We start from the raw sequence: 25,505 nt of genomic DNA, 5'->3' as shown, positions 1-25,505 counted from the left end.
TATAAAAAGTGAACGATAAAGCCTGCTTGTTACTTCCTGGTTTGCTGTCTGAGAATTCTTCAATCTGATTAGCTGCTTAGCCTGCTTGATGACATCACTGTTGCTGGACGCCAGAGATCCCTATAGATGGTGCCAGAATGAAATTAACCTTGGAAAAGGTGAAATCGACGCCACAAAGCCCACTAAAAGTTTGTGGGCAGCTTTCTTGTGGTCAGCGGCGAGCGTCATCACTTCACTGCAGATCGCAAAATCCGGGCCAATATCTAGGCTGACACTTCAGTGCAGTACTGAGGGATTGCTTCATTGTCGGAGGTGCCATCTTTCAGCTTAGATGTTAAACAAGGCCCTGCCTGCTCTTAGGTGGACTTAAAAGATCCCATGACACTATTTGAAGAGCAGGGAAATTCTCCCAGTGTTCTGGCCAACATTTATCTCTCAACCAACATCACCAAAGTAGATTATCTGGGCATTTATCTCATTGTAATTTGTTGTACACTGCTGTGCACAAGCTTCCCCTACATTATAAATAACATGACTACCTTTCAAAAGTACTTCATTGGCCGTGAAGTGCTTTGAGACATCCTGCGGTCATGAAAGCGGCTACATATATGCAAGTTCTTTCCTTCTAGTCCGCCCACTGTTTTTTTTGCATCAACCAGCCACCTGCATCTGGCCACACAAATACAATTTAAAAAGTGATTTCACTCCTGCTATGGCCACATTTAGTAGTGTGATTTTAGTGCTTTTCCAAATTTTCTTTGACAATTGACACAGCACCAGTGATTTTGACTTTATTTTTTACTAATCACTACAAGACTATGGCTTTCAGCATGGAGGCAGTGCGAGTGAAGCAGGCCTGGCAGTGCGAACCGCAAACGGGAACTCAGGAAGAGCCCAGCATTGTGAGCCACTGTTACCAACAGTCCCCAGCAGGAAGGAGATATGGAATTTGAACTGACTGACTGATTCCATTGTGGGGCACTGTATGATATTGCTAATGATTACAGAAATAATTAGATACTCAGTGATTAGACTGGATAATGATCCTCCAGTTCAGTGCTTCACTTTTTTTTTTTTTAAATAAAAGTTTTGCTTTTTTCTTTATTTTATCCCCTTCCAGATTCACACTTAGGTGTTCTATTCACTGCCTTCATCAATCTGCGTAGTTATGCGACGGCCTGCTCTTGGAGGCCCCACGTGCTCCTGGGACTCGAGGCATGTTCTCGGCACCCTCTTTTAATAATTTTATTAAGTACTTTTCTAACAGTAGTTAAAGTTGCTAAAATGAACATCTCTGCCTTCCATTGCCCCATCCCCCTCCAAACTCACTTCACCCGAGGACTACGGCTCATTTTTACTTGGTATGGAACTCCACAAGAGATTGACGAGTTGTTCACTAATTCTTCTCTCTCTCTCTCTCTCTCTCTTCTCTCTTACCCACCCCCGATTTTTATCCTCCTGCAGGCAGAACGCCCGCTCGTTTCCCCCCCCCCCCCCCCCAAAAATACTCATGGCTCTTGGTAGACTGAGCTATGAAAATGCCCAATTCCTTTCCTTGTGCAAATTCCATGATGTGTTATCCTGGCCCCAAACACCTCTGCCAATATCAGGCCATGGTGCTCTTTACTCACTCAGGACTCGTATCGTCGTAGTTTGTTACTTTGCATCAGTCTATTCTTGCTCAAGGTGTTTGATTGTTGTGAACGGCTACCTGTTGCAATGTTGCTGCTCTGCTTATTAAATTCATTCCTGTATGTGTGTTTTTGAGTGGCTTTTTCTTGACATGTTGTAGCTACTGATAATGTACTTTTTGAAAATTAAATTGCATTAAGTAAAAGGTATGCGTGTGTTCAACGATACAATACCAATTGAGTGCTGAAGTACAATTTTACATGGCTTACACCCCCAACATTTACTGGGTTCCTCCAAAATTCTGACTACTAAATATGCATGCCTCACTTGCAATGGGAAGCCTAAACAAAGATCATGGCAGCATTGTGTTTCTCAAATGGGCAGGGCAGTGGCATACCAATTAAAAATTGGTTCGCGCATCAAGTAGTTTCATTTTGGTGAGCGACAGACCAGTCCTTTGGCAATAGGCTTGCTAATGAATCACCAATGGCAAAACATTTACTTCAAAAAAGAATTCTGGCTACTAAATATGCATTCCTCACTTGCAAATGGAAATCGAAACAAAGATTAGCATGGCGGAATTTTGTTACTCCTTGAGGTCCCCACCACCACAGAAGCCAGTGTTCAGCCAATTCGATTCACTCCACGTGGTATCAAGAAACGGCTGAGCGCACTGGATACAGCAAAGGCTGTGGGCCCCGACAACATCCTAGCTGTCGTGAAGACTTGTGCTCCAGGACTAGCTGCGCGTCTAGTCAAGCTGTTCCAATACAGTTATAACACTGGCATCTATCCGACAAAGTGGAAAACTGCCCAGGTATGTCCTGTCCACAAAAAGCAGGACAAATTCAATCCGGCCAATTACCGCCCCATCACTCTACTCTCAATCATCAGCAAAGTGATGGAAGGTGTCGTCGACAGTGCTCTCAAGTAGCACTTACTCACCAAAAACCTGCTCACGGATGCCCAGTTTGGGTTCCGCCAGGACCACTCGGCTCCAGACCTCATTACAGCCTTGGTCCAAACATGGACAAAAGAGCTGAATACCAGAGGTGAGGCGAGAGTGACTGCCCTTAACATCAAGGCAGCATTTGTCCGAGTGTGACATCAAGGAGCAATGGGAATCGAGGGGAAACTCTCCACTGGCTGGAGTCATTCCTTGCACAATGGAAGATGGTTGTGGCGGTCGGAGGTAAATCATCACAGCCCCAGGACATCACTGCAAGAGTTCCTCAGGGCAGTGTCCTAGGCCCAACAATCTTCAGCTGCTTCATCAATGACCTTCCCTCCATCATAAGGTCAGAAATGGGGATGTTCGCTGATGACTGCACAGTGTTCAGTGCCATTCGCAACTCCTCAGATAATGAAGCAGTCCATGCCCACATGCAGCAAGGCCTGGACGACATTCAGGCTTGGGCTGATAAGTAGCAGGTAACATTTGCGCCACAGAAGTGCCAGGCAATGATTATCTCCAACAAGCGAGAGTCTAACCACCGCCCCCTTGACATTCAATGGCATTACCATCGCCAAATCCCCCACCATCAAAATCCTGGGGGTCACCATTGACCAGAAATTTAACTGGACCAGCCACATAAATACTGTGGCAACAAGTGCAGGTCAGAGGCTGGGTATTCTGCGGCGAGTGTCTCACCTCCTGACTCCCCAAGGCCTTTCCACCATCTACAAGGCACAAGTCAGGAGTGTGATGGAATACTCTCCACTTGCCCGGATGAGTGCAGCTCCAACAACACAAGAAGCTCAACACCATCCAGGACAAAGCAGCCCGCTTGATTGGCACCCCATCCACTACCTTAAACATTCACTCCCTCCACCACTGGCGTACCGTGGCTGCAGTGTGTACCATCTACAAGGTGCACTGCAGCAACTCGCCAAGGCTTCTTCGGCAGCACCCCCCAAACCCGCGACCTCTACCACCTAGAAGGACAAGGGTAGCAGGTGCATGGGAACACCACCACCTCCAATTCCCCTCCAAGTCACACATCATCACCGATCCTTCATCGCTGGGTCAAAATCCTGGAACTCCCTCCCTAACAGCACTGTGGGAGTACCTTCACCACATGGACTGCAGCAGTTCAAGAAGGCAGCTCACCACCACCTTCTCAAGGGCAACTAGGGATGGGCAATAAATGCTGGCCTTGCCAGCGACGCCCACATCCCATGAACGAATTTTTAAAAAGTAGGTGGGGCAGTGTCTGACCAATTAAAATTGGGTTTTGCACCAAGTAGTTTACTCTGGAAGCCTGCTGAATCACCAAGGGTAAAATGTAGTGATACTATAAACAGCAGTTATTAGCAAAAGCAAAATACTGTGGATGCTGGAAATCGGAAATAAAAACAGAAAATGCTGGAAATACTCAGGTCAGGCAGCATCTGTGGAGAGAGAAACAGAGTTAACGTTTCAGGTTGATAACCTTTCATCAGAGATTACCGACCTGAAACGTTAATTCTTTCTCTCCACAGATGCTGCCTGAGTAATTCTAGCATTTTCTGCAGCTAATAGTGAAAGTTTGGCCAAAACCTTCACAATCAGTAAAACTCAAGACTGTCTGATGTTGGAATTACAGTAACATGAACCTTTTTCAAAATTACACTGCTGTAACTGATGAGTGTCTGGCTTATCAAGGAAATATGTGGTATTCTAAATACAAGCTGATTCTGTACATGCTGTATGAACCTTGACAACCACAGTATTAAAACTGCAAATTGTCTTCCGTTGCGACTAAACCCAATTCCTGAACTGCAAGAAAATAATCAGAAAAATCTAGAAAACTAAATTAATGTAGGTTTTCAGAAACCATAATTCTGGTCCTCGGCATATTTTAGCAGCAATGGCCTATAAGCAAATGCATTTCTATTTTTGTGAATTTAATAGATCTAATTAGTAAGTTTTATCAGTTTACCCTAGGGATTGGTTTTCCCCTCCTTAGCAGTAGCAACAATTCTAAATTTATATTTTCAACAGTAGCTGCAGACTGTCACAACAAAAGTTCACACTGAATCTTTACAAGCATATAGTTCAGACCTCTCTGCCTCCCTTTCCTCCTTTAAGGTGCTCCTTGAAACCTACCTCTTTCACCAAGCTTTTGGTCATCTGCCCTAATACAGGAAACTTTCTATCTACCGGCAAAATTCAGGAGCCGTTTCCTGTAAGTTTTTTTTACTTCTCGTTGCTTTTTTTTTTCCAGTCGTGGCTCCCAAGCGTCTAGCTGAAGCTGTTGCATAGCTACAGAGACACTTTTAAGCTGCGGCCGACTGTTTTGAAGCTGTTGAAGCAACAGGGTTTGTTGTTTCATACGGAGCCGAGAAGCTCCGTATGTTTTAACATTAGCGCTGGTTTATACAGCAGTTTTGATGGGACGGCGCCAACTCGGTCCCGTCAGTGCCGGATACCAGAAAGTTTCCTGTATCTCATGTGGCTTGGTGTCAAATGTTGTTTTATAACGCACCTGTCAAGCGCCTTGGGACGTTTTACTACAGAAAAGGCGCTATTTAAATACAAGTTGATGTTGTAAAGGTACATAGCTCCTGCTTATTCTTGATAATCTGAACTATCAGAATATAAATGAAGTTTTGAGATTTAGTTACTGCCCAAATGATATGAAGTTTTTAAACGTTAAGTGTTTGCACTTTATAAAGCTTATTAAGCTGGCTTGAGGTAGGCGGCAAGAATGTTATCGTAATTAAGGGGTTTATATGAAACTGCAAGAATGAAGTTTGAGCAGTTAATAAAAGTCAAATAAACTCAGATCTGGATTATCAGTGGCGTCTTGTAGCTTATTTTCAATGTGAACAATAAGATGGTTTGAAGCCAGAGTGCAAGCTCACTGAAGGGTTTGGATTAGTGAGATCACAAGGCAGCAATAACAACAGGGCAGTCTTGAACATTAGGTGCTCATGACAAATAGCGTTGATTGACGGAAAGGGGTGGAGAGATATGGTAATAGAGGATACAACTTACACGTATGAGTACAATAACTTCACAATCGTCAGATATTAAAAATGGAGCTCAAGAGGTTTATAAAAAACTCAGCAAAATTCACCCATGAACATTTCATGGTATCTTATTTCATAGTTTCAAGTTTAAGATTACAGCTTTTGTTTCTCATTTCAGGAGACTTCAAATGGATTTGTTTCTTGTGAGTATCACAGCATTATTAATCTCCTTTGTAACATTATTACTGAGCGTGATCAGGAAAACATTTGGAACAAACTACAGGGCAATTCAGTCGATTGCACACACACTGCATTAGATTTTAATACCATTACATTTCTTCCACCCACAGGTGCAGTTTAAAGCAATATACAGAAAACTTTCGTTTATCCGGAGGTTAAATGTCGGGAAAGCACTATCTACTGGCAAAATTCAGGAGTTGGTTCAGATAATTTTTTTTCTTTTCGTTGCTTCTTTTCTCCAGTCCTGGCTCTGCAAGCGTCTCTGTAGCTAAGCAACAGCTTCAGCTAGACGCTTGCAAGCTGCGCCGACTGTTTTGAAGCTGTTGCTAAGCAACAGGGTTTGTTGCTTCACACGGAGCTCTGAGCTCCGTATGTTTTAACATTAGCGCTGGTTTCTACGGCAGTTTTGATCTAACGGCACCAGCTCAGTCCCGGATACCAGAAAGTTTCCTGTACTACCATTTTTTAAAATATCACTAAAATGACACTGACTGCACCAGTATATCATTCATCAGTTCAAGAAAACGGAGTTTAGGACATGTTTAGAGCAGTTTGAATGCTAGTAACAGGCCCCGATAACACCCTGGCTGTAGTGCTGATGACCTATGCTCCAGAACTAGCTGTGCCCCTAGCCAAGTTGTTCAGTTTAGCTATGACACTGGCATTTACCTGATACTGTGGAAAATTGCCCAGGTATGCCCCATCTACAACAGCAGGACAAATCTAATCCAGCAAATTACTGCCCTGTCTGTTACAAATCAAAGAGTTCGAAGGAGTCGTCAACAGTGCTATCAAATAGCACTTACTCACCAATAACCTGCTTACCGATGCTCAGTTGGGGTTTTGTTAGGACCACTCAGCTCCAGACCTCATTACAGCCTTAGTCCAAACATGGACACCTTTCAATTCCATGTTTGCACTCTCTCCTGCAGGGCCATATTGGAGAAAAAAAATCTAAATCAGCAGCAGGGCATCTCAAATGGTTTCAAGAATGATTTCAGTTGCGCTTTACACTTCCTTCGTACTTTCTTGTTGAATGGAACCCACGTGAAAGCAGCAAATTTAATCCCAGACTCTCCATATAAAATCAAGTTCTACATATTTACTTGTTGCACAAAATTAGTTTACAGATATGGAAGAGAAAAGCCTTTCAGTACTACTATATTGGCACAAAAAATATTTATATAGTCTTGCAAACCAGGTTTCAAAATTGAAGTGGTCTCCAGGAAACACTCTCCCAAACAGTTGATCCTATTTAATAGAACAGAGAATTTTGTGAGGAAAATGATTACTGGAAGTACTGTTAACATCTAACTCAATTCAGAAAAGGTCATCACCTTGACAACATACTTCTGAGAACTCTCAATGTTAGTTGTCAGTCATCTGAAGTACCCTGTCTCTGCGGTAACATAACTCACAACTGCTATTAAAGCACCAACTCCAAAATAAGTGTTATATTAACCAAAAAGCTTCCCAAATCATGTATACATTGATGGAATACAGAGATTGTGTTTTTTCCACCATCAAAATAATGTTATCAATCATTTCAGTATTTTATTGCTGCAAGAAAGCAACTGGGCAACTTTGCTATGCAGGGAAGATACAGTAATCATAATGATTTTACTTTAAGGTGTCTGCCTCAGCTCAATGGTAGCACACTCACTCCTGAAGATTGTGGGCTCCAGTCCCTGGAGTGGGACTTCAGCACATAATCTAGTTTGACACTTGAGTGCAGTACGGAGGGAGTGCTGCACGCTTGGATATGCCATTAAACCGTGGCTTCGTCAATTGATCATAAAAGATCCCATGGCATTAATTCGAAGAGGAGCAGGGCAATATTTATCCCTCACCCATCACCACAAACAGGTTATCTCATTGCTATTTGAGGGACCTTGCTATATGCAAATTGACTGCTACATTTCAACAATGACTACACTTCAAAAATAAAAAAATCTTCATTGGCTGCAAAGCGCTTCAGGTCAGGATGTCCCAAGATCATGAAAGGCGCTGTATAAATGCAAGTTCTTTCTTTAATATATGGGTAAATTATAACTTGACATTGATCAACATTTGCACCTCAATATTTTTCAACCCAAAATATTTTTCACCCCAAAATATTTTTCACAAGTACCAAAGTAGTGAATAATTTATTCTGACAAATACCAGGCGCGTCAACTCATACATACGACTTGCGTAAAACCTGTTTGATGTCCATCTCACAGTTTCACTTAAATGTGCCTAAATTTACGGAAAAGCTCAGCTATACTTCCGGACTGCAGCCTTTTTTGTTGTTGCAGAGAACTATATCTTTAAAATTAATAATTACAGCGGAGGAAAAAACAAATAGACTGAAAAGGGGACAAAACATTGCTTAGTACATGGGTGCTATTTATACCTCCCAGCAATGTTTGCGTACGACCCTGCGGCTTTGTGAAGCCTCCTGTCACAGACTCTAGGGTGACACAGATAGCGCCGATTTAGAAGTTGGCACGGTCATGAATTTGTTTTACTAAAAGAAGTCGCAGCGGCCCAAGGGGAAGACGTTCCAGATGACCCTGGGGACCCGGTGTGGGGGAAAAAGAGAGTAAGTAAGTGATCAGTATTGCTCATAGTCATACACGGAGAGGGAAGGAGAAAGGAAAGGGGAAGACCTCATTGGCGCTGTACTTAATTCATATAGACTGAACTTCTTCCCACATTATTCCCTTTGTATAGAATTTCAGTGGACCAAGCCACTCCATGGAGTTCCAAGACTAAGTCACTTTTCATTCATTCCCCATTACATTAAAATATATTCAGGGAAGCCTGTACAAATAAAGAACATTACCATGGAAAGAAAGCCATTCTTCTGTCTCCATAAATGCTTAAACTTCAAGAGCAGCCAGGAGCTGCGACTCCTTGACCACAACCAGGACTCTGCCCCCAGATACCACTGGGGCCACCCAGTGCGCCCCGGACTCCCAGCAAATTCTGGAGAGGGTACCTCACTGATTTCAATACTTAAAGATTGACATCCCTGAATGCAGAAAAGTGCGGCTATTCTTGTACCTACATGTTAGGGCATGGGTGGGTGCGGCTCACTCAAGATCAGAACGTTCTGAAGAAGGATCCCACCTAAAACTTTAACCTATCTTTTTCAGGTGCAGTGACTTGCTGTGCATTTTCTGTTTTCAGCACACAATGTGTTTTGGAATGCCTCATACTCTTAAAACAATGCTCACTTTTTGCCGATTAGCTCATTTTTGGAGCACGTCGTGATCAGACAAGTTACTTGCAACAACATGCAATGTTCTGCATCCTTAGCCAAGGTGCTCAGCTTTCTATGCATCAATAAAAGATGATTGTGGTGATGGTACATGTAATGTTTTGAGAAGGTGGCTGCTCTAAAGCAATGCCGTAGCAATGTCAAACTTCCTTAAAATGCTATACTTTTTATTTAAAACAACAGCCACGTGCATTTCCTATTTCATGAGCCTTTGCAGCCGGCTCAATTCCTGTGCAAACTAGCTGCAACTGCAGAAAGTAAATAATTCAACCACAGGAAAGGAAGTTGTAGTCTTTGTTCCTCTTAAAACCACAAACAGGTCAGTTTTATGAATGACTGCAGCTCTGACCAGCAGGATTTCCTTCTTTACCCAGGCCAAACAGGGCGAACTTCATGGATTTTTAAAAAAATAACCGAAGATCCTTTAATTAAATGAGTCTCTTCATTATTCAAGTGTGAATCATAGGAAATTTGTGATGTAGCCTTAAATGTGCCTTAAAAAAAAAAGTCAAGAGCATTATGTCTGAAAAATCCAAGCGGAAAATATTCATTGGCCAGAAGACAACCGTTGCAATTTTTCTCCTGGAAGCACTGACTCTTGCTGAGATATACTACCTCAGTACCTTGCCTAACTGGCCATAGTGTCATCAGGCTATTTTTAATCGTGGACATGGTCACAACTGAACCCGAGCAGGAATCCTTCATTGGCAATTAAGAGTGGGAAATTTGACCGATTTTTCCCCTCTCTGGCCCAACGGCACACAAAGCTAATTGTAGCATCCCAACTGCTCGCCCAGCTAGGATGAGCAAACTCAGCACAGCTGGGAAATCAAATCGCGAATCTTCTGTTCTGCATGGCTTAATACTAAACCAGGCAATACCTTCACCCACCATGCCACTGGGGCTACATTTTAAAACTGCACTCGATTACCTACTCAACATGAAATATGATTCATTGTGAATGAAACGCACTAACATGAAACCAACTGATGGTAATTTTCCAAAGAAAAGGGTAACCACCAATGTATGACTATAATAAAGCACACAAGCTTGCAAACAACTGACAGTCATAACTGCCTATGGCAAAGATGCCAACAATTTCTTATACATTACATTAGGCAAAAAAGAACTTGGGTTTTTATTTGAAAACACAACCAGGCACATCCTGAGATGAGTACCGATATACAACCTGTGGTTAGATTGTGAAGGTCAAGATTGAGTTTTGACATCTAATTACCACTTATGTCAAATGAGGGTGGTGGTAGATATTTTTTAAATTTCCATGAACTCACTGGACAAATTAACTGCATTATATGCTTGTAGTTTGCGTATTTTTAAGCAACCTGATTTTTTGTGTGTATTAATGAGAATACAAACTTCTCTCTTTCCTAGGGTGTTGCCCAATCTGAAACCTAAAACACAGTATCTGTTTACTGGTGCTCTGAAATAACCTATTCTGGGAAACGCTGCACACTTCAAACTGAAAACAACTGATCTTTTTACTCCATTTCTTCCAAGTAGTGTCCAAATTGAATACTTTTTTCCTCTAATATATTGATGTTTTATTTTTAACAGGAGAACAGGTCTTCCTATAGAAAGAATCATTTCCAAAGGATGACTTGCAATTTTAGGTCACCTGCATTACTACTTTACTATCGAGAAAACAAGTCCATAATTGATTCTGAGCTCATGGGAACGAAGCGAGTTTCAGTCATTTAAAAACACCTGAAGCCACTGCCTTTGTAGGCCTGAAAGCTTATGTTACTACCACTTATTAACCAAGTTGACTAAATAAATGTACAACATTGAATGTCCTTACAACCTAGTGGACCAACTAGAGAAAATTAATTTGAATCCAGTTTTTAAAGTATCAAATGGTACCAACAAAATAAAAAAGAGAACAGCACAGCAAACGTTTACAAGAAATGGATTATAGGTTATGCCCCTTCAATGGCTTTATCCTCAAGTATTTGCAACAAAAAAAAAATCACTATATTTGAAAATCGGTGTTGATTTTTTTTGGAACAACTTTACACAAATTGACCTCAACAGGGCAGCCATCTTTAACTAGTTGCAGGTGGAAGGTGCTTAAATGTGATGTTTCGAAACTCAATTTCTCAGCTTGCCTTCCACTATCCACTAAAGCAATGACTAGCCTAGAGTGCTATTTCACAGGAGAGACACAGCTAGGGAGCACACCAAGATACATTCTTCACCTGGCTCCTGTGGGACTGCAATATCCAATGTACATCATAACAACCAGATAGAAAACGATCAGGGAGTTACAGCTCCTGCAGATAAATACAGCGCAAGAGACTGATCCTTCACAAGAGTTGTAGTTTTCATATCACTTCTACAGAACTACAAAGCCTAGAGTATACTATGACAACCAGGCAGAAAATGAGATACAATTGTGAATAGTGAGGAATTGCACGGGAAAAAATAATGCCTTTTATTGATCAAGGAAATAACAGATAAAAGGAGTATGATTTGGGGAGGAAGGGGAAAAGCACAAAGCAAAGGACTTGCATCTTAGGCTTTTGCTGCAAGACCTCTGTGGGATATAGATATCATGTAAATAACTGGGAATAAGTTTGTAGGGAAAGAACAAAGTAACTTGCACCTTTTTGGTTTTGGTAAAATGGTAGGTAAATAGTATTACAAATGTTTGTGTGAGGCTTGTAACTTTGTCAGTCAGGTGTGCAATAGTCTTGGCAATCATCATGTGATATATTGTTTCAGTAAGACCACAAAAATAAATCACAGGGAGGCATTTGGACCATCAAGTCCATCCTTTCCCCCATCACTAAATCTAAGTCTGCCGCATTACAATTATAGGCAAACCACTGACCTGTTTAGTCTGCACTGAAACCACAGTAAACATTAGAAACTGCACCTCTGATCGCAGACTACCCGTTACTTCATAGACAATCTCTTAATATAATTTAAAAAAAACTCCCGCTCATTTGGAATGTTGCCATTTTTCAAAGTTTATATAGACCCAGGAATTGACTATGATAGCTCTGCTCAACAGGCTGAAGAACGCTGACTGATCTTTTGCTCCTGAACTCAGTATAGTTTAAAGACATGCAGATCAAAGTACTTGACAACAATCGCCTGCTCCACACCAAAATCCATCTTCTTTACAGCACTGTAGGAAGGTCATCAGTCCTCCAAAACTGATCACCAGAGCTTCTAGCAATCCTCAGTGGTTACACCAGATACAATGAAACCTTTAAATTAGGGACACCTAAGGGACTTGCATCAGGTGTCCTTATTTTCAAAATGGACATTGTATGTACAGTAAACCAGATGAGCCAAATATTCGAGGATTGGCTGTGTCTCCTGCAGTGTTCATTCTTTGCCTAATTCTGAAGCCCTGCCAGTGGGAGGGGATCTCAGTTCATTTTCTGTTCGTTGGGTTTCCAAGTTCATTGCCATTTCATGGTCCTTCTCCATTGAGCGAGGGATGTCCTGATCCTTGGATCTGCTACGTTGGCAGCCTGCACGGGGCAAGGTGGCTGCTGTAGGGCCGGAGTGCCTGGCAGATTGCAGCCAAATTGGGGGGGTGGGGGGGGGGGGGGCGCGGGGAGGGAGAAGAGGAGAATTAATGGCCTGCTAACCCACTCCCTCCATGTGCTGGAGCTGCTAATGTTTGAAGTGCTGGGAGGGTGGGTAGGGGGCTGTTAGTAGCTCATGAGTATCTAATATACTGGTGGAGTAGAGTTGCCAACTCTGGTTGGAAGCATTCCTGGAGGTTTGAGCACAAGTTGTTCTGACCACGCGACTTCTGCTCACGTGGCTTCAGTAGTACGCAGTACACTATGGGAAATCTGTGATTTGAAACATTCCATTAAATGCCTATTGTGGCACTATACACTGAATTGTATTGATGCTTTTGATAAAGCATTGGTCACCTAGATAAACTTTATAGGGATCCATAAAGTATTATTGCCCATTGGTGCCCAATACAGTTCAAGTCTTTTTGTGGGTCAACTTTGTGAGCTATCTTACTTTCTTGCCACTTGCTGTTATACCAACTGATATGTAAAATCAGACACAAAGATGTGTTTTACTGTGCTGTCTGGGGGAGGGGGCGGAGGAGAAAGAAGCAGTCTTATAACTGGTGCTGCAGTCAACTTAGAAATCAGCTTATAGCAGTATGGGAGAAAATTAAAAAACTTATGGTGAACAAGGAAATCTTATTTCTCTTCCCAACATGTTCCCAACCATCCAAAACAAAAAAAGTTAATGCAGTTAGAATGCATGTGAAAAGAAATGCACAAAAATTCCTACTTTGATATCCACTTGTCTGAACAACAACTTGCATTTACCTAGTGCCTTAAACATAGAAAAACATCCTAGACGCGCAAACAATGACGGGCCAAAAGAGATATTAGATGGGGTGACCAAAAAAAATGGCTTTTAAAGAGAGTCTTAAAAGAAGAGAGGTTTAAGGGAATTCCAAGCATGAAGCAGCTGAAGGGAATACAGCCAATGGTGGAGGGATAGGGATACACAAGAGGCTAGAGTGCGAGGAATGGAGAGTTTGGCAGGGGCTGTATGGCTGGAGGAGGTTACAGATATGGAGGGGTGGGGCCATGAAGGGATTTAAACACGAGGACAAGAATTTTAAATTAGTAGGCATTGGGGACCAGGAAACAACGTAGGTCAACAACGACAGTAATGATGGGTAAGCAGGATTTGGTGCAGAGACAGGTACAGGAAGCAGCTTTTTGAATGAACTGAGGTTTACAGAATGCGAAAGTTAGGAGGCAGGAATGGAGACAGACGATGTGACGGAGGTGAAAGTAGACAGTCTTAGTGATGCAGAGTGTATGGGGGCAGATGCTCAGCCCAGAGTCAAAAAGGAGCTGGGACTGGGAACAGTCTGGTTCAACTTGAGACAGTGGTGGAGAGGGAGAAGGAATCAGTGGCAAATGCCGAAGGCAATAGCTTCAATCTTCCCAATATTTAATGGGAGGAAACTGCGAATCATCAAAGTCTGGATGTTGGATAAGCAGTCTGACAGCACAGAGGCACATAGAAGAAAGGAGCAGGAGTAGGCCATTCGGCCCTTCGAGCCTGCTCCGCCATTCAATGAGATCATGGCTGATCATCCAAACTCAGTACCCTGTCCCTGCCTTCTCCCCATATCCCTTTAGCCTTAAGAAATATATCCAACTCTTTCTTGAATATATTTAATGAACTGGCCTCCACCGCCATCTGTGGCAGAGAATTCCACAGGTTCACCACTCTCTGGGCGAAGAAATTCCTCCTCATTTCAGTCCTAAATGTCCTACCCCTTATCCTTAGACTATGACCCCTGGTTCTGGACTCCCCGACCATCGGGAACATCCTTCCAGCATCTAGTCTGTCCAGGCCTGACAGAATTTTATAGGTTTCGATGAGATCCCCCCTCAATCTTCTAAACTCCAGTGAGTATAAGCCCAATCGACACAATCTCTCCTCATACGTCATTCCTGCCATCCCAGGTGTCAGCCTGGTGAATCTTCGCTTATCTCCTTCCATGGCAAGAACATCCTTCCTCAGATAAGGCGACCAAAACTGCACACAATACTCAAGGTGCGGTCTCACCAAGGCCCTGTACAACTGTAGCAAGACATCCTTGTTCCTGTACTTGAACAGTTTTGCTACGAAGGCCAACATACCATTTGCCTTCTTAACCGCCTGCTGCACCTGCATGCTTACCTTCAGCGACTGGTGCACAAGAACACCCAGGTCTCTTTGCACTTCCCCTTTTCCCAATCTATTGCCATTCAAATAATAATCTGCCTTCCTGTTATTGCCACCAAAGTGGATAACCTCACATTTATCCACATTATAGTGCATTTGCCATGTTTCTGCCCAATCACCTAACCTGTCCAAATCGTACTGGAGTTTCATGACATCCTCCTCACAGCATACCCTCCCACCCAGCTTTGTGTCGTCTGCAAATTTGGAGATATTACATCCAATTCCCTCGTCCAGATCAATATATAGTGAACAGCTGGGGTCCTAGGTCCGATCCTTGCGGTACCCCACTAGTCACTGCCTGCCACTCAGAAAATGGCCCGTTTATTCCAACTCTCTACTTTCTGTCTGCCAACCAGTTCTCTATCCAAGTCAATACCTTGCCCCCAATCCCATGTGCCTTAATTTTGCACGCTAATCTCTTATGTGGGACCTTATCGAAAGCCTTCTGAAAGTCCAAATACACCACATCCACTGGCTTTCCCTTATCTATTTTACCAGTTACATCCTCAAAAAATTCCAGTAGATTAGTCAAGCATGATTTACCTTTTGCAAATCCATGTTGACTTTGTCCGATCCTGTCACTGCTTTCCAAGTGCTCTGCTATTACATCTTTTATAATGGACTCTAGCATTTTCCCCACTACCGATGTCAGGCTTACCGGTCTATAATTCCCCGCTTTTTCTCTGCCTTTTTTGAATGGGAGTGGTGGTGGAGTTGTAGAGCTGGGATGCAGTCAGCGTACATGTGGAACCTGACAGTGTCTTTGGATGATGTTGCAAGGGGCAGCATGTAGATGAGGAAGAGAAAAGGACACAAATAGATTCTTGAGGGACTCCAAAATTAATGGTGCAGGGGTGAAAGGAGAAGCTATTGCTGGAGGTGCTCTGGCTACAACTGGATAGGCAAGTGGAACCAAGCAAAGGCAATCCCACTTAGCTGGACAATGGAGGAGAGGCATTGGAGGAAGATGGAAGATGACCGAGTCAAAGGCTGCAGAGGTCATGGGGGGGGGGGGGGGGGGGGGGGGGGGGGAAATGCACCAGTCACAGTTACAGAGGATGTCAATTCTGACTTTTATTAGGGTCGTTTCAGTGATCAGAGAGATTCAAACATGGTTGTGGGAGTCGACAACACATTCAAGGATTTTGGCGCGGAAAGGATAGTTGGAGATGGGGTACACGTTAACAAGGACAGAGGGGTGAAGTGAGGGTCTTTTGAAAAGAGGGTGATGATGGCTGTTTTGTAAGGGAGGCGGATAATACCTGATGTGAGGGAACCATTTACAATTTCAACTTGTATGGGGGCTGGGAAGGGAAGTTGGGTCATCTGCAGTTTAATGGGAATGAGATGAGTTTGGAGAGGCATGGGGGGGGGGGGGGGGCACGCGGGGAGAAGATAGGAGACAGGATCAGGGATGAGCGGAGCCTGCGTGAACATCACACCTCAGTTCCACAGCAAGTTTTAATAAGCAGGAACTGTATGTCATTTGTATAACAAAATAAGTGGCAATATCTGACAATGTGTAGAACAGTGCCAGTTAGCCCATACCAGCCAATGAGTTAGTGAGATATTGTACAGATAGCTGCATGTTTTAGTGTGCCGAGAGGTCAGTCTGCAGTGTGGGCCCAGCCACTGCCAGTAGTTTGGGGTGGGGTGGAGCAGTGGAAGCATGATGGCCACATATACAGAAGTGTAGTGAGTAGACCTGGAACCTGAGAAATAACAAAGTTGTGGATGTAGAGAAAAGAGAAAGCCTGTATGGGAACAACTATTGGAGGAACTTAAAAAAAAAGTACATACATCCATGTAAGCGTAGAAATTTGCTTGAGAACCAGACATTTTTAAAAGATGTTTATGATGTAATAAAATGTTACTGAACTACTTTAGAATATTTGCAAGTCTATCTTTCTTTCCAATTCACTGTAGTCAGCACCCACAGAAAGCTTAATGACCTTAAGTCTTGGTACTTTGACTCCCCTTTCCTTTTACTGTGCCTGATTTTATTGCTCTACCTTTTGACCGGGTCAGTCAGTGATTTGCCATTGTATAGTTTGCACTTTTCTCTATGCCTTTTTCTTTTTGTAGCCATTCAACCAGCTTTTTAAAAAAAAACAGTTCTATCAAGATCTCCAGTCTCCTTCTCTAGCATCTTTCTTTGTTCTGCTCTTCTTAAATATGGAACTGTACAATGTAAATTTTGGGTCACATCCTTTGTGAACTTCTATCAACTTTTGTGAAATCTCATGACAAATTTGTCAATCTCCCATATTTTGGTTATTTTCTATTAACAGCAACATATTTGTCCTACTGTACAAAATAGAAACTACTCAGAGTCTAGCAAAATATTCTAATTTGCAGAGTCTGTCTGGGAGCTCAACATTCACATTGGTTTCAGACTCATCATGAAGACTATTGAGGGGCCGAGATGTGTTCTGCATGGAACACACAATACTTCACCCCTACTAATGCAGACCTACCAACTAAGTAGGTGGTCCAAAAGTGGTATTCGTATTAAAAGTAGAAAAAAAAGCACATCTTTAAATAAGTCCAGAAAAAATCCAAGTCAGAATTGTCTAAGCTTTTGTCTTTGTGGGTGATTTAAGTCCATACCATAGGTCCTCAGAGGCAACATTTTAAAGTTAAATTCATGTTCTCATTAATTTTCATGCATCTCAAGTTGCTGATGCTGACAGAACTTGGTGTTCTGATGATGATGTATCCACCAGTGACTCAACAGCACCAAGAGCAAACCCCCCTCCCCAGGCCCACAAAATTCAAACAGAACAAACCAGCAAAGAAAAGCCGCAGAATATATCAAATCCAAGAAAGTGTTCCTGTTAGTTAAAGCTTTAAGAAGATCACAGGAATATTTTGTCCAAGTGTGATCAGCATACTTCAAATACAGAGATAGTGGAAAGAATTTAGACAAAAGCAACAATAGTGATTTTACGATAGCAAAATACTGTGGATGCTGGAAATCCAAAATAACAACAGAAAATGCTGGAAAAACTCAGCAGGCCAGGCAACATCCGTGGAGAGAGAAATAGAGTCAACGTTTCAGGTCGAAACCCTTCTTCAGAACGGAGAAAAAAGCAGGAAATGAAACAGATTAAAAGGCCAGTTTGGGGGCTGGGAAATGGGGGAGGGGATGAAAGAACAAAAGGGAAGGTCTGAGGGGTGAAGAGACATTAAGAGATATTCAAGACGAGACGAGATGGTAATAGGACAGGTAAAGAGACAAAGGACGGCTCTAGATTAGGTGTGAAATGCGCTGGCAGAGTGAGAGACAGCTGCCATGTGGGAGAGAGAAAAAGGAAAAGGCACAAACCAATGGTGATTTTAGATCAGTTATGAAATTAAGCTAAAGAAATTAAACCTATTTTCATTAGGAAATAAGATAATGGTGGCGAGGGAGGGAGAAAACAATACGCAAGTTCATCAATAAACAGGAAGAAAAAAGTAGCAAAATATGATGTATAGCCATTTGGAAAATGCAGTTAGAAACTCAAAGCCACAAACTATGCATAGTATAACAGAGCACTTCACACTTAGATCTGGATAAATGTATGATTCAATAAAGAGTACAAGGGTACAGGTCTGTGGTAGGAGAGTACTGTACCAAGCAATGACTCGCAGGACAGAATGGGCTGGATGGGCTAAATGGCATTTTCCTGTTGCTACATCCTTGCGTGATTGAATGATGACAAATCCCATCTGCAGAAATCAAGGCGCAGGTCACAGAACACAAGAAGTGCTAAACCACAAACAAAAACGGGTCAGGTGGCATCTGTGGAGAGAACAGACAAGGTAATGTTTTGGATGCAGACTCAAAACGTTATGAATGGTCCGCACCTGAAACAACTTGCATTTATATCGCGCCTTTAACGCAGTAAAAACATCCCACGGTGCTTCACAGGAGCGTTGTCAAACAAAAATTGATAGAGCCACATAAAGAGATATTAGGACAGGGGACCAAAAACTTGGTCAAAGAGGTAGGCTTTAAGGTGTGACTTAAAGGAGGTGGAGAAGTTTAGGGAGGGAATTCCATTGCTTAGGGCCTAGCCAGCTGAAGGCACGGCCACCAATGATGGAGCGATGAAAATTAGGGATGCGCAAGAGGCCAGAATTGGAAGAGCGCATAGATCTTGCAGTTGAAGGGCTGGAGGAGGTTATTACAGGGATAGGGAGGGGCGATGTCATGGAGGGATTTGAACACAAGAATGAGAATTTGAAAATTGAGGCAGTCGATGTAGGTCAGCGAGCACAGGTTGATGAGTGAACGGGACTTGGTGCAGGTTAGGATACAGACAGCAGAATTTTGGATTAGCTGAAATTTAGAGAGGATGAAAGGTGATAGGCCGGCCAGGAGAACATTGAAATAAACGAATCTGGAGGTAACAAAGGCATGGATGAGGGTTTCAGCAGCAGCCGAGATGAGGCAGGGGCAGAGACAGGCGATTTTAGAGATGGAAGCATTTCTGTTCCCTCCACACATGCTGCTTAACCTGCTGAGTGTTTTCAACATTTTCTGTTTCAGATTTTCAACATTTGCAGTTTTTGCTTTAAGTTCTAAACCACTCAACGTTTTAATAATTCCCATGTAAGGATTAAACAGACAAATTTTGAGCAAAGATTACCAGCTCACCCATTGCACAGAATATAAAATGGGGGTCAGTGTAATGCTCGGTTATTCCATGCACTGGAAAGATCATTACCTACCTATAACTTGATCAATTGAGAGTTATGAGGTCTTTCACTGCTCTCAATTACATATCACTTGATTGTCTTATTTACATTTCATTGGAAAGGTAAATAAACCAAGTTGATACATAATTACATCATTGCTCTTAAACTGAAGTCAGCCGTTTTATCAGGACATAAATTGTATAGAATTAATGTAATGGTGGAAGCTGAGATTTCTTCATTTGGAGATAGTCAACAGCACATATTTTACTTTGGTGCATCAAATGGGATGCCTCAAACTGAAGGTGTGATTCATCTTAAACTACATCCAATACTCTCCAGTGTTATGCATCATGGGTGACCCAGCTTTTTCTATGCAGACTACAGGATGTGGTTGGCTTCAACAGGTCTCCTTGTTACGAAGAAAACTATTTTTGAGTAACTTGAAAGGCATGTAGAACAGTAGCTGTGCTGCTTCGCTAATCAAAATACATTCAGCAAATGTATATTGGAACAAAAATGACTTAGGATTAATTCTTTAAACTTAAATAAGTTCCATATCTCTGCCCAGTGCTTAGGCCGTCAAGTTAGAAGTTAGCATTCCCCACATGTAGTACACTACTTGCTTCCCTGGTCAGAAAATTGCAAAAGAACCATAATGATGGGAAAACATTTGAAAAGGGACAGGAAGAAAAAGACTCGGGGAAAGTCAAATGGCCCCTTCGCATTACATTGTTGTTGCCAATAAAAGCCCCATTTTCAGCTGCATTGCTGCCTCTGGAAGGACAAAGAAACATCTCCAAAGTGGTTTTCCTGTGCCCCTTCGGAGGCAGCAGTAAGTGTAAATATCGCTGCCAACAGCTGTAGTTATCATTTTGCAGTTTACAGACTTTTAGGGATGTTCCCAGACAAAGTTATGATTCTCAAGCACTGCACATGGGCAATTGTCTAATGCTGTAGAATCTGCCCCACAATGTAAATGGAAATTCGACACCCCTAAAACTGTTCTGGATATAAAAAATAATTTTAAGATTAAGTCTTATGATCATATGCCTTATTTGTACAGCTATTAATCTACTGTGATAACTACTATTATCCCCCCTTAAATTATAATATACTTGGCAGAAGCAAATGCGTATGCATACAGAAACCACCTTTAATTATTAGGTTGTGGTCCTAAATTAACGATTTATTTACTAAAAAAAGTTACTTGATATACTGTGCAGGTTTATACATTGGGTTAATACTGTTCTCCTAGTGTTGCATAATTATATGCTTGGAAGGTTGGGGTAAGAGAATGCAGAGGCTGCAAAACTGCACTTAGCAGAAAAGAAATGTTAAAACACTGCAGTAACATTCCTGTTACCAATGCCTGAACCACCACTTTGAATGTGGGTGGGCTGAGCATATTGCTGCTGCATTTTTCCAGTCACCTGCTGCCTGACCCCATTTCCCAGACAGTGCGAGAGAGTGACTGATGCAATAAATTTGCCGGTGCACTCATCACTCTACCTGACTGGGAGCCAGAACCAGCTTGGAATAGTGCCCACCCCCACAAATCATAAAATAAAAAGAACAGTATGCCAAGGTGGTCAAATAAAATAGATTTATTTTAAATCTCCTTTAAGTGGAGCAGATTGTACAGACATCTTCACTAGCTGGTGCAATATAATATTATGTATGTATGGATAATACGCCATCCTTACATTCTGTAAAGTAAAGCTACTGCGCTGTGCCCTGGTCGCTATATGTTTACTCTTTTAGTTGACAGTGCTGAACATATGTGTAATTGCTATACAGATACCAACCGTGACATCAGCCACCTTGAGAACATCCATTGCCAAGCAATACAAATGCCTGCTGGGTCACATATTTGGCTTCAATCTGGGAGACTGTTTACACTATTGGCGCTCCAAAAGAGACCATCATAAAATCCACTTATGAACATATCGCTTTCTTTCTGGAGTTCTTATAACACTCCTGTGAAGCGCCTTGGGACGTTTTACTACATTAAAGGTGCTATATAAATACAAGTTGTTGTTGTTGAGTTCATAATTCAGCTCCAGTTACACTATCTGATTCATGTGAGCTAAATTCTCACTAGCTCACTAGTATTATTAGTGTAAATTTGATCAAAGACTTACCCAAGTGGAGCAATGTAACCATCTGCTTTACAGAAATAGATCTCAAATGGTTAACTAAATTACAGCATAAAAGGACCAATCAAAACAAAACCTATTAATCACCAGGTTAGCAGAGAATTCAGCAGATTGATATATACAAACATATACTAAATGGACAGGCAGGAAAAGACCAACTGCTCCATCAAGCCTGTCCCACACCATGTTCTCTCTCCTCCCCCACCCCACAAGGCCACATAATCTCTTGGAGAGGGGGGAAAAAACACAGAAAAACCCCAGGGCCAATAAGGGCAAAAATACTCTGGAAAATTCCTCTCCGACCCCGAGATGATCGAAATCAGTCCAGATCATCACATGGACCAAGTGTTATCTATAAAAACACTTACCTTCTACATGATGCGATCTCTGCCCCAGCCAAGAACCGGTCAGTCGACAATATCAGTCGAAAATTGTCTTAAATATGATGTCACTTTAATAGGTCAATTTTGCAATCTTTCATCACACATGTTTTAAATCAAAGGGTTAACAGAAGATACTAGTTTTTATTAAGTGCACATTAAAACTAGTATTTTCCACTAACCTTTTAATAGGGCAGTTACATTGCAAATGCTTTGGTCAGCACAAGGCAGCTTCAGCCTCAAACACTACATGTTCAGTACAACCACAGGCAAACTGGCCTCAAGTCAGAACTCCGTTCTGTGTGCAAGACTGCCTCCAGGAGGTGGCCACAAACTAAAACTGGTGCAAAGTCAACTTTTTAAAACTTGAAGTTAAAAACACACCAGGGTTTAAAGTGTCTAATGTTATAGCTATCTTGACTGTACTTTTCAGACATTAAAATTTTTCACAAGTGGATGGACCAAATTCTCCACATACATAGACACAGAAATCTACTAACCCTTTATTAAACAATGCGACAAGTATAACTCAGCAATAACAACAGAAAATGCTTTTGCCCCCTCATATGGCTTTAACAGCAGGCACCAACAGTTTTACATGAAAGCACCAAGTATAAATTAAACAAATTGAAACATTTACAGATCCATATTCCTGGACTATTGCTAGTACAGTACTTAGCATACCTGATCGGTAAACTTGACCTGTTTCCCCTCTGTTTTTGTCACAAGTATACAAGGCCTCACCCCTTTCCCCAAGGAACATTTCAGATACTGCCAGGCGTGCTAAGCATTTCCAACATATGTTTTATCTCGTTTACAGAATCTAGGCCATCATGGACAAAAATGTTAAAAATCTAAACGTTTTCAAATGATAATGTTACCCTGTGTAACGATTTTATATACAAACACCGCCTTGCAATAATAAACCCACCTGCAGGGGTGATAATAATGACGCTAGACTGGCCACGGAAATGGCATATGCATTAATGCAGGTGTAAGAGGAAAAAAATTGCTATTTTATAAACGATCGGAATCATTTGCAGGACTTCGCAAAAAGGTACTAAGTAATAAATTACGAAAGCTACTCAAAACATGGGCACTGCATAACACCCATCCCTTTTCCAAGCCTGTCACACACACCTACATCGCCGACCTGCAAGTGTGGTGATCTAGGTTAATAACCTCGCAAGGTTAAAACACCCAACTGGGAAAAGCGCTAAAATGACATTCCTATAAAATTATAAACCGAATAAAAGAAACCCGGGGCCAAAATGCATTTCGGGCAGTGCCACAAATCACAACACGTGTTTGTATTTGCAGAGTGACGGATAGCTCACACGTGCAGTTGGACACATTAGGAGGAGGGGGGGAAACGAAAAAAAAAGACAGCGCCATAATTAAACATCGGGGAATTTTAGCAACAATTGTAATGTTTTGTGTTAAATCTGCAGATGGTTTCAGGGGTAGTGTCTGCACCCACACACGTGGATTAAAAAAAATACATGATTACTGCACGAAGATGGCTGATTTGAGGGGTGGTAAATCAAGGTGAATGCTGGCGGACTATCGATCGCTCGCTCTCTGGAGCCGGGCCCGGCAGGCGATGTTCCTCAGTGTCGGGGGGGGGGGGTGGAAGCCGTTCCAGCCCCCCCCTAATCCCACCAACCCTCCCCGATACTCACACTCTGGGGAGCTGCAGCGGCGGCGCTCCTCTCCGCTGGAAGACGCCGTCCACAAACACCCCGTTCTTGCCCAGACACTTCAGGTAGAAGCCGGCGGCGGGGGCAGCAGGGGCGGCCGCCACCTCCCCGCCGCGGAAGATCTCCAGGTGGCGGCGGGAGATGAAGCTCGAGTGGCCCATGTTGACGTCCACCGGGCCCTGGCTGGAGTTGCGGCCGATCGTCACGCTCCGGCGCTTCATCAGGAACTCGAAGTCGCGGCCCTCCAGCCGGGCCAGCGCCTCGGCCCCCGGCGGATGCTGGAGGTGACCGTGGCCCGAGGAGGAGGAGGAGGACGACGAGGAGCCGCCGCCGCCACCGTTCAGCTCCTCCTCGGGGTCCCAGTGAACCTGAACCCGGGACGGGCTGCACGGAGCCGACTTGAGGGCCAGCAGGGCCCGGGCCCCGCAGTCGGTGCTGCTGCTGCCGCCGCTGTTATTATTGATGGCATTGGGTGTCGAATCGCTTAGACCCGCGGCGGTTGCTGCGGCCATTTTAAAGATGTTTAATTTCAAATTTCAAAAAAAAATTAACGGGAATCCCAACAAAAAATGTTTTTTTTCCCCCCCCCACAACAGCAGCGGCGGCGGCGGCGGCCGAGCGAAACCAAACTTCACGCCGGAAAGGACGTCAAGCCGCCAGTTTGAGTGACAGGCACCTCCCCGCAGCCAATCAGCTCCGGGATGGCCCTCTCCACCAATCGCTGGCGGGACCGGAGGCGGGGCTTCGCGCTCCATCAAGTTGGGTTGCTGCGCAGGGGCCGGGGCTGCGGAGGAGCTGGGCAAAGGAGAAGGTGGCCGTAAATCCCGGCATGGAGTTCCATAACGGAGGACTCCACATTGATAGAAACATAGAAGATAGGAGCAGGAGTAAGCCATTCGGCCCCTCATCCAAATTCAGTACCCTGTCCCTGCTTTCTCCCCATATCCCTTGATCCCTTTAGCCTTAAGAAATATATCTAACTCCTTCTTGAATATATTTAATGAATTGGCCTCCACCACCTTCTGTGGTAGAGAATTCCACAGGTTCACCACTCTGGGTGAAGAAATTCCTCCTCATCTCTGTCCTAAATGGCTTACCCCTTATCCTTAGACTGTGACCCCTGGTTCTGGACTCCCTGGCCATCGGGAACATCCTGCATCTAGTCTGTCCAGTCCTGTTAGAATTTTATAAGTTTCAATGAGATCCCCTCTCATTCTTCTAAACTCCAGCGAATAGAAGCCCAATCAACCCAATCTCCCTTCATATGTCATTCCTGCCATCCCAGGTATCAGTCTGGTGAATCTTCGCTGCACTCCCTCCATGGCAAGAACATCCTTCCTCAGATAAGGCGACCAAAACTGCACACAATACTCAAGATGTGATGGAAATAATGCCACGCAAAGGATACTTTTATTAAATCACTTCCGCGTCCGACACACAACAGACCACATTATTAAGGAAACCAACGAAACTATGCAGTTGTTAAATCATCTGCAACGATCCTCGATCTGCTTTGGCCGCATTAGACCGAAAATAAACCTCCTCGTAGGACTGCTCCTGGGCCTGGCGAAGATAGCCATTAACAGGTCCAGACAGCGGGCAGTCGGGGTCGTTCGGCCCGATTGCCTGCCTCTCTCCTGCGGCTATGTTTGCACCCGGGTGGCCCTGGAGATGGAGCACACGGTGTCCCCGCTGGCACACTTGTGGCCTTCCGAGACAGGTGGGCACCGCGGGG

The 25,505-nt window shown here is 43.2% G+C and overlaps 1 protein-coding gene across 3 annotated transcripts in view; it reads right to left on the bottom strand.

Annotated features, from left to right (window-relative positions):
* Window positions 1-24,419, bottom strand: part of LOC147102698 (forkhead box protein K2-like) — an 84,409-nt gene extending 59,990 nt beyond the window's left edge. For 2 of the 3 annotated variants that reach the window (XM_085963414.1, XM_085963415.1), the window contains exon 1: window positions 23,753-24,419. In XM_085963414.1, coding sequence (XP_085819540.1) covers window positions 23,753-24,282 — 530 coding nt within the window. In that variant the 5' untranslated portion in view covers window positions 24,283-24,419. The remainder of the gene's footprint in view (window positions 1-23,752) is intronic. The other variant, XM_085963417.1, reaches the window with a different exon arrangement.
* Between the last annotated feature and the right edge of the window lie 1,086 nt (window positions 24,420-25,505).

Source organism: Somniosus microcephalus, chromosome 21 (genome assembly GCF_052327205.1).
Source record: "Somniosus microcephalus isolate GS21.2 chromosome 21, FLI_Smic_1.0, whole genome shotgun sequence".
In the NCBI taxonomy this organism is placed as follows: Eukaryota; Metazoa; Chordata; class Chondrichthyes; order Squaliformes; family Somniosidae; genus Somniosus; species Somniosus microcephalus.
This window is presented reverse-complemented; position numbering and strand designations above follow the sequence as displayed.